The following is a 10,313-nucleotide window of genomic DNA, read 5'->3' as shown; positions in this document are numbered from 1 at the left end:
TTAACGCACTAACAACTGGTACAGATACTTGTATTGTGATGCGGTAATTGATTGCTACGGACACAGAGATCAAGGGGAAACTGTGTCGCACCCATATGTTCATGTTTATTTATCATGCTTATTGAACAAGATTCCAACTTTATGTATCTTTACATTCGTGTTCATGCTATTTTCAAGTTAATGTATTTCGCATTCAATCATTGTCAGTTCAAGTTCATGTATTTCACATGCAATCATATTTCAAGTTCACGTTCAGTCTATGTTTCCGTTCCAATCAGAGTTTCAAGTCCAGTTGAAGTTGACGTCATGTCAAGTTATTTCTGTCGCCTGAAAAAATGTAGCCTCAAAAACACATGCTTCTTCTTGTATTATTAGAAGAAAATCTAGTTTTTTTTTTTTTGTTTTTTTTTGCTAAATGAATAAGGACTGTTAGTTTCTTAACATTGGCGACAAAGTATCGTCATCTATTAGTTGAGCACTTCTTGAACTGGTCTAAAAATTTTTATTGATAAGAAAACAATAATTCTTTTTATAATTAATATTAATAGTATTATTACAAGAATTATTTTTGTCATAATCCAAACACTGAAAAATTACCAAACTTCGTTGTCTTTGTTGTTGACGAAAATTTGGTCTAATCGTCATTATCAATAATTAATACAAAGTCCTAATTGCTCTTACGTCCTCTCTCCAGGAGATGAGGTTTTCTCTCTATGCCTCTTAGGAACATAGAGTTTGTCTCTTGGATCTTTTGATACATAGAGTTTGGTCTTGTCCCAGTAGTTTTACGCACACATGGAGGAAGAGATCTCCCTTTTATGTAAGGGCCTCAAGCTCACGGAGGAGGAACAACAAGAACTCCACCTTACGGAGGAGGAGTTTACACTTGCCCAAGATATCAGTAACTTATGCCTGGTTGCACTGGTAATTTCAGATAGAGAGGTGAATAAAGGGGCATTCAAAGTAACAACGACTAGGGTCTGGAATTCTTAAGGCGGGATAACTTTCAAAGACTTAGGCAGAAATAAGTTCCTACTCGAGTTTCATAGCTCTAGTGTGAGAGCCAGGGTGTTATCTGGAAGACCTTGGTCTTTCGACAGAAACTTGATATGTATTCAAGAATGTAAAGGCAGCCTTGCCTTTAAAGACATCGACTTCTCTCTGGAACCATTTTGGATTCAACTCCATGACCTCCCCTTTGCTGCCATGAACATAAGAATGGGAGAGAAACTCGGATCCAGAGCAGGGAAGGTCATCATGGTGGATGTGGATGAAAAAGGAAGAGCGTGGGGGGGGAGTTCTACGTGTGAAGGTGATGCTTGATCTCTCAAAACCATTGATAAGGGGATGCGTAATTAATGTAGGGGATGCCCGCTCCTGGATACCCAACAAGTATGAAAGATTGCCTTCCTTTTGCTACCACTGTGGTATAGTCCGACACACACAGCTCAGTTGTTCAAGACAAGCCTCTGATGGTAGCACTCCACAAACATCTCCGCTTCAATATGGCCCTTGGCTTAGAGCTGACTCAGCTCAAAAGCCATCTCACTACAAAGCACAATCTAGTAGCTCAGAGGGGAAGGCTACAGGAAGTGGTCGGCAAGCCAGCTCCGATGAACAAGGATCAGATTTTGGCGGGAATAACATTTCTTACAAGTCAACTGATCTACCGCAAACAGTGGCATGTGTTTCTGTACTTCCAGCTTTTGCATTGGAAAAGGAAAGAGGAACTGAAGACCTTTTGTCAAAAAAGGACAGTTTCAACTGTCAATAGTCTGATAAGGCCATCCCAACTTGTCTCAAGAAGTCAATAGCTGAAGAGGTCAGGAACCCATCTCCCAATAGGCAAGTAGAGGCTACGCATCTGGATACCAGTATGGTCCATGTAGCAGACAGTCACCAAGTAAGTCCTTTACCTTTGTACTCCCAGTTAGTCCCAAAGTTACAAACAAAATCCCCCTTTATGTCAAACTGGAAAAGAAGAGCACGTGGAAAGGTAGGTTTAAATGCTGTGTCAAGCATGTCCAACCCTTTTGTTGGTAGAGATACTAGCAAAAAGAACAAGAGGATCAATGGCTTGACAACAAAACCTACGAGATCATCCAAAAGACTCAAACTTGTTATGGTAGAATCTGTTCAACAACCCTGCCCATCTCCATGATCACCCTATGCTGGAACTGCCGAGGGCTTGGGAACCCTCGGACAGTTAGAGAACTTCACTTGTTGGTGAGAGTTAAGTCCCCATCCATAGTGTTTTTAATAGAAACAAAGTGTAAAAGAGACAAAATGGAACTCATAAGAAACAAGCTTGGTTATGAAAACAACTTTATAGTGGACTGCATTGGTCGAAGTGGTGGCCTTGCTTTCTTCGAGAAGCAAGAAACTTCTGCAGAACTGTTGTCCTACTCCCTTAGCCACATCTCTCTCCATGTCCATTTGGATAAGATAGGGAAAACTTTCATCATCACTGGTTTTTATGGTCAACCAATTACTGCTAAAAGAAATGAAAGCTGGAACCTACTCAGTTTAATAAAAGTAAATCCTGACATCCCATGCCTGTGTGTGGGAGATTTCAACGAAATCACCTCCTATTGTGAAAAAATGGGTGCCCCCCCCAGACCTTTTAATCAGATGGAATCCTTCAGACAAACTCTTGCCAATTGTGGTCTGGGAGATCTAGGCTTTGAGGGCTCCCTCTTTACCTGGTGCAACAACCGTGAGGGCCCAAATTTTATAAGAGAAAGACTGGATAGGGGACTAGCAAATTGTGCATGGAAAGAGTTATTTGATACCAATTCAATCTCCATTCTCCCTACCATTTGCTCTGATCACAACCCCCTTCTCTTTTCAAGCTCTAATTTTAACCCCTCTCTCATCTACAACAAAAGAGTCTTTAGATATGAGGCCTCGTGGGTAAATCAGGAGGGCTATGAGAATGTAATCAAAAGGGCTTGGCAAGGCTCAATCCAATCGGGTTCAAAGGTAGATGTTACAAGAAGGGGCCTTGAGAGATGTAGATACCAATTGAGAGAGTGGCATAATTCCTCTAGATTATCACACCAGAAGGACTTAAACTAAAAAGTTGATCTTCTGAGATCTTTGCAAGCCAACAATACTGGTTTGGATACTGAACAGATTCGGACTATACAGAAAGAATTGGATGCCTCCCTAGAGGCAAATGATCTTAAGTGGCGACAAAGAGCTAAACAGAGATGGCTCAAAGAAGGTGACAGGAACACCAAGTTTTTTCACAAGTGTGCATCGGTCAGAAGGCAGAAAAATCTTATCCACAAACTCCAATCTGAGTTAGGGCAAGTTTTGACAAATCCTAATGACATTGGGGGTGAATTCCAATCTGTTTTCAGAGACCTCTTCACTTCTTCAAACCCCACTGCCCCTAACTCTCTTCTGGAGAACTTCAGGCCTACTGTTATGCATGAGATGAACCTGTCCCTTACTAAGGTTTATTCCAGAAGGGAGATAGAGCTAGCCATTTTCCAAATGAACCCTCTGGGATCCCCAAGACCAGATGGTTTCCCTGCTGTTTTCTTCCAAAGTCACTGGCATTTGATTGGTGATGATGTGGTAGCTGCTGTCCTAGAATTTCTCAACTCCAAGTCAAGCTTCCAGGGTATCAACCAGACTTTTATCACCCTCATTCCCAAGAAGAAACACCCTGTACTTGTCACAGATTATAGGCCCATTAGCCTTTGCAATGTTTTGTACAAAATCATTGCAAAGGTTATTGCTAATCGTCTCAAAACCATCCTGCCTTTTCTAATATCAGATTCCCAAAGTGCCTTTGTTCCAGGTAGGATCATTTCTGACAATACCATAGTGGCATATGAACTAATGCACTTAATGCAGAACAGAAGGAGAAACCACAAAGAAGGTTTTATGGCCCTCAAGCTAGATATGAGCAAGGCCTACGATAGGCTAGAGTGGTCGTTTGTGCAATTTGTGCTCCAACGTATGGGATTTGATACAGAATGGATAGAACTGATTATGGAGTGTATTGGCACTGTCTCCTACTCAATTCTTCTTAATGGATCACCTCAATCTCCCTTCGAGCCATCTAGGGGTTTACGTCAAGGAGATCCCCTCTCACCCTACTTGTTTATACTATGCTCTGAAGTTCTCACTTTTACTTTGAATCAAGCTGAACAAAAGGGCTTAATATCTGGCTTCCCTATCTCTAGAGGCTCTCTATCAGTTAATCATCTCTTTTTTGCAGATGATAGCCTGGTATTTTGTAAAGCTAAGTTGCAGGAATGGGGCAGGCTACATAACATCCTCTCGTCTTATGAATTAGCTTCAGGTCAAAGGCTAAATCTTGAGAAATCCTCTATCTATTTTAGCAAGAACACAAGGCAAGAGATCCAAGACTCCATCCTGACTACAGCTGGTTTCAAAGCGTCGAGGCCTTTTGAAAAATATCTGGGGTTACCTTCTCACATTGGCAAGAGCAAATTAAGGGCCTTTCTTCCCATTATTGACAGAATAAAAGCACAAATGACAAATTGGAAAACAAATCTGCTTTCTCCAGCAGGTAAGGAAGTATTGTTGAAATCAGTCATTCAATCCATTCCCACTTACTGCATGGGCATCTTTCTAATTCCCAAGGGCTTCCTATGGAACATTAATAAACTGCTACAGTCATTTTGGTGGGGAATTAGAAACCAGAATCCTAAAATGCACTGGCTAAGTTGGAAGGGTCTTGGAAAGGGTAAACAGGTTGGCGGTTTGGGATTCCGTGACTTTGAAGACTTCAATAGAGGTCTATTAGCTAAGCAAGGGTGGAGGATCATCACCAATCCCCAATCCTTGGCCTCTAGAGTTCTAAAAGCCAAATACTTTCCATCAAGTGACTTTGCTTCAGCAAGAGTTAAAAGAAATGATTCTTATGTGTGGAAGAGTATTATAGCAGCAAGGTCATTACTATATGAGGGCCTTCTTTGGAAGATAGGTAATGGAAACATAGTGAAGATTTGGTCAGATCGATGGTTGCCCATCCCTTCATCTAACAAATCCCAGTCCCCTCCAAAGGTTCTCAACTCAAATGCCACAGTTAACACTCTCATCGACCAAGACACTCACTCTTGGAATTTACACCTGGTTCAAAATGTATTCACTCCTGAGGAGGCTGCCATCATTTCCAGAATTCACATTAGTCCTTGCAACAGGAGTGACAAGCAAGTTTGGAGATGCACTAAGAATGGTATATTCTCAGTAAAATCAGCATACCATCTACAAGTCTCTATGAATGGGATCAGTAAGGGGCAATCATCAGAATCGACCAAACATGAGGCCTTATGGAAACAATTATGGAAGCTACAGGTGCCAACCAATATCAAAATGTTTCTCTGGAGATCAGCTAAAGAAATCCTTCCCACCAGAGTTAATTTACACGAAAGGAAGATCATTGAAATTCCCATGTGCCCTATTTGCTTAACTATACCAGAAACTGTTTCTCACGCTCTTTGGACATGTAAGGCAGCCCAGGATGTTTGGTGCAGTAGCTCAAGAAGACTTCAGAAAAGTAGGACTGAGGACATACCCTTCTTTGACTTGCTAAAAGAGCTTCTATCCACCCTACCACCAGAGGAACTTACTAAGCTAGCTCTCACAGCAAAAGAAATTTGGTATAGAAGAAACAAACTTATCTTTGAATCCAGATTCGAGTCTCCTCAACAGGTACTAAAACGTGTGTCCAATTGCATGAGAGATTTGGAGGAGCTAACAAGGAACCAACAAAAGCACTCTACCCAGCATCAACCTCCAGCCAAGTGGTGCAAACCTCCAACCAACTTCTATAAAATAAATTGGGATGTAGCCATCGACAAGGTCAACTGTAGGGTGGGCATTGGGGTGTCTATCAGAGATTGGTCAGGTCTTTTCACAGCAACACTTAGGAGCCCAAGTAACGCTTTTCCTGACCCCACTCTGGGAGAAGCACTCGCTGCATTACGAGCCGTGCAATTTGGAACTGAAATGGGATTACGAAATGTCATTTTCGAAGGGGACTCACTCCTAGTGGTGAATGGCATAAACAATCTAGCTGAAGACTGGCGCTCGGAGGGGCTGATTTATCAAGACATCAAGCAACTACTAGGCAATTATTCTTCATGGTCAGTTTCTCATGTTCCTAGACAGGCCAATGTAGTGGCGCACTGTCTAGCAAGAAGTTCCCTAGAGTTAGATGAGGACTCAATCCATGTAGAGGACTATCCTCATTGTATCCACAATCATCTCTCTTGAGATATTTATATGAAGTATCCTTTTCTTTAAAAAAAAATACAAAGTCCTAATTGTACTATTTAAAGCAAATAGTGATTGGGTGGAAGTTAAAATGGAGATTGTGAAATTATCGGTATATGAAACTAATTAAGTTACAACTATGTTATAATTATTTTATCTTTATATTAAATGAATGTCAATTTTATAAAATTAAATTTTCTTTTTATTAAAGTGACATTATAGTATTTGTTGATTGTGAAATAGATTGTAAAATAGTTGTATGTATATCGTTGACCCTTTAATATATACTCGTTCACCACATTAATCTCTTTAGGAATATTGTGATTATATCAAGTCATTCTCTCTAAATTCTAGCAGCTCCCTCCTCTGCTAAAATTTTTGGTAGAGTTAACTTTTTTGCAAATGTAAAATTACAAACCGAATTTAACCATTAATAACTCTTCTAAAACATTACTGCTATTTTCAAGCATTTACACCACATACTTCTTACACAACATAGCTTGTTTGTTTGTGCATCCGTTTTCTTGCTTGACAGCACTTTAGAAATATTGTAGGTCCTCAAATTATGCAACGAAGAGATTTTGAGAAATCCCAATAAACAAAACCAAGAATAGGCATGAATCCAACTACAAGATAGAATTCGATACTTCATCGTTGACAAGTTGAATTAAGATTTAAAAAAGTTGAATTGTTTATTATATTTTGTGTGGAAATTTGAAAAAGTTGTAATGATGAAATGAGATGAGATGAAAATTTTGTGTTTCATCCCACTTGCCAAACTTGCCGAGTTGACAAGATAAAATCCAACTAAACTCAAACTAAATCTCTTATACCTCTTCACCCATGACAATTTATTAACTTGGCACGACCATGTAATTAAGGGCTTAATCTATTAACTAAATCTCTGATTATGCAATGTGTGATAGTTTCTTTCCCTGTTTTGGTTAATGGGGAGTCTCATGGACCTATTCTGCCTACTAGGGGAATTAGGTAAGGGGATTCATTATCCCTTTACCTATTTCTTCTATGAACTGAGGGTCTCATTGCTTTGTTAAAAGATGCAGATAATAAACAGCTTGCGAGGGGGATTAGAGTGTGCCGAGGTGCTCCAATGGTGAGTCATTTATTGGATTTGATGTTCAAACTACTAGACATGTTCATGGGATTTAGGAGAAGTATGAGGAAACATTTGGTCAGAAAGTTAATAAAGAGAAAACTGCTGTGGTTTTTTCAAAGAATGTTGATGCTAGTAAACAAAGGGAGTTATTGAGTTTGTGGGGTGTTAGGACCTTCCAACAGTATGATAAATATTTAGGGTTACCTAACTTAGTGGGGAGGTCGAAGTCTAGAAGCTTTTGCTGATATTAAGAGAAGGGCGTGGAATAAGTTGCAAAGCTAAAAAGAAAAACTGTTATCTCAAGATGGGAGAAAAGTTCTCATTAAAGGAGTGGCTTTGTCAATTCCCACTTATGCATGTCTTGTTTCAATCTGCCATTGAGTTTTTGTAGAGAATTAGAAGGGATGATGGCTAGATTCTGGTGGGGGCAGAGGGATAGTGAGCAAAAAATGCATTGGCTAAGTTGGCAAAAATTGTGTACTTCTATGTTCAAAGGTGAGATGGGTTTTAGAAGCTTACATTCCTTTAATATGGCTTTATTGGCTAAGCAAGGTTGGAGGATATTACAAAATGAAGGGCCCTTGTTACAAAGGATCTATAAGGCCTAATACTTTCCTAATGGCACTTTTCTCCAAGCTACTTTGGAATTACATCCATCCGATGTATGGAGGGGGATCTTTGAGGTAAAAAAATGGCTGCTTGAATGGTGTCGATGGAGGGTTGGGACTGGTGATTCTATCAAGATATGGAGAGACTATTGGGTCCCAGGTCATAAAGTCTTAATGCTGGACTGTGAACATCTAATCACGTAAACTAGTTGTGGGCATTGATTGGAAAAAAGAAATTAGAAAAAACTAGTTGTGGGCATTATTTGTGAAGGTACTTTGGTTTTCTAAATGTTTCCTCATTGTATGGGTTTTGCTTTTCTTTTCTTTTTTCATAGACCAGTATCATGCATCTTCCATATAAGAAATAAACATTTAAAAAATATAACATAATAGGATGTCTAGTAGTTAATAAATCTGACCTTTTCTTAAGGAGATATTATCAGGACTTTGCTTTAATTTTTTATTTTTATTTTTATCCTTGTTTGGTTTTTGTTTTGTCTTAATCTGACACTCAGCAATCATAAATATTGTCTATGAATCATTATATCTTAATTATTTCCAAACAATAATCAACACCATGTCCAATGGGATGCCAGAGAATTGACAAGTCATTTGCTACTATGATGATGACTTGTTATATTTAAAAATGACAGGAAGAATATTTAGAAAATTACATTTTATCCCTTAAAAGTATAATCATTAGGAGATTTGGTTAATCTTCAATTCGAAACATGTCCATGCACTCTTCATGATCAATATTAGATATTAAGTTTGGTATAAAATTATCTCTGTTTCTAAGGTTTCAAAATATTCAATTACTTGTACTCAAGTTATTGTTTTTGAAGGCCTGAAAGTACAAGGGAAATTCGATGTTAATTTTTCATGTAATTTGGTTTCTTTCCCACTAAGTCTAAAGATGGGTGCACGTTATAATTAAAGTTTCAAACTAATTAAGATGTAAATTATCCAAATTGATCATTCAATTCTCACCTTACAAAAAGGAGTTACAATTTAGCGTTGTTAAGTTAGAAGAATAAACATGTTGTTCCCAGCATAAAGAAATGGAAAGCAAAGGAAATGAAGGGGAAGCTGGTAGCAGTGAAGGAAGCAGGAGCTGAAATGGAAAGTGAAGAAGGGTCGTTGCAATATTAGTCTATGAGTTGAAATGTGAGTGAAATGCTGTCGTTAATTGCTAGTGTGAGTTAGTAAGGAAATGAATAAAGCAATACAGTGTCTTGAGAGTTAGTGAGTGATTAACTGAAATGTCGTCGTTATAAGCTAGGATTGTTTGTGTTGAAAGACAAATATGGTGCGTTATAATACATTGCTATAAAAAGGAAAACATTAGCTGGGCACCACCAACTCTGAAATTCAGTTACATTTCCCTCCAATTCTCTCCCTTTCTCTTCTTGAACTCTCCTCTCTTTCCCTTCTCTAGGTCTTCATTCTTGGAGGTTGACTACCTCGAAACAATCAGATTACAAGGGCTTATTACAATTGGTATTAGTTGCCAGTGTGCCATGCTAGAAGGTACACGATCCTATGCTCAAGTTGTGGATGTAGTTAAGCATTTGAGGCAACAATAGGAATGACAACAGAAGCAGTTAGAAGACACGATTACAATCTTGATTTAGCAACAAGAAGTAGCTCGGAATGACAGGGAGACTCTAGACATAAGGTTTTCTGAATTACTATAACAGATCTCAAGACTTTCTGCTATAGTTCTGATGGCCATGTTTAATTACCTCAGAACTTTCAGGAGGAGTGTCCTAATGGTGAAGTTAATGAAGTCGTGATTGAAGTGCAACATCGGGAGTTTAGTGATCAAGGCTATCATAAAGGCATTAAACTGGATTTTCCCAGGTTTAGGGCGAATCAGTATTTTCTTTATCATCAAGTCCCACATGGTCAAAGAATTTTCTTTGCCTCTTTTCACATGGACGAGGAGGCTTTGATCTGGTTTCAGGATGCAAGTGATGTTGGCACTTTCCATTCGTGGGAGGAGTTTGCTAGAGTAGTGTGGGTGCGATTTGGATCATCTGCTTATGCTGATCAAATGGAGGCTTTAACACGATTAAGGTAGGTCAGTTTGTAACAACTTGTAAATCAAAGTTTGAATTGTTGTCTAATCGAATTAAAGGTGTGTCAGAAAGAATCAAATTAAGTTGTTTTTTGAGTGGCTTGCGGGATGACATTAGATAGCCTGTGAAGATGCTGAATCCTCCTTCTCTCAATGATGCTTTTGGTTTGGAAAAAATCTAAGAGCAATATATGTGGGTCCAAAAAAGTCCGGGAAAGGTGGTTTTTCGATTACACCAGAGTTTTGTTGA

The 10,313-nt window shown here is 38.9% G+C and overlaps 1 protein-coding gene across 1 annotated transcript; it reads left to right on the top strand.

Annotated features, from left to right (window-relative positions):
• The first annotated feature begins 795 nt into the window (after positions 1 to 795).
• Positions 796 to 10,066, top strand: LOC118348603. Its single transcript, XM_035690643.1, has 7 exons — positions 796 to 924; positions 1,448 to 1,693; positions 1,775 to 1,903; positions 3,136 to 6,235; positions 7,185 to 7,248; positions 9,422 to 9,542; positions 9,734 to 10,066. The coding sequence occupies exons 1-7, from the start codon at positions 796 to 798 to the stop codon at positions 10,064 to 10,066; spliced, it is 4,122 nt and encodes a 1,373-aa protein (XP_035546536.1).
• The last annotated feature ends 247 nt before the right edge of the window (positions 10,067 to 10,313 follow it).

The sequence above is a fragment of the Juglans regia genome, chromosome 6 (assembly GCF_001411555.2).
Source record: "Juglans regia cultivar Chandler chromosome 6, Walnut 2.0, whole genome shotgun sequence".
Taxonomy (NCBI): Eukaryota; Viridiplantae; Streptophyta; class Magnoliopsida; order Fagales; family Juglandaceae; genus Juglans; species Juglans regia.
The sequence above is the reverse complement of the archived record's forward strand: the minus strand, read 5'-3'. Positions and strand labels throughout refer to the sequence as shown.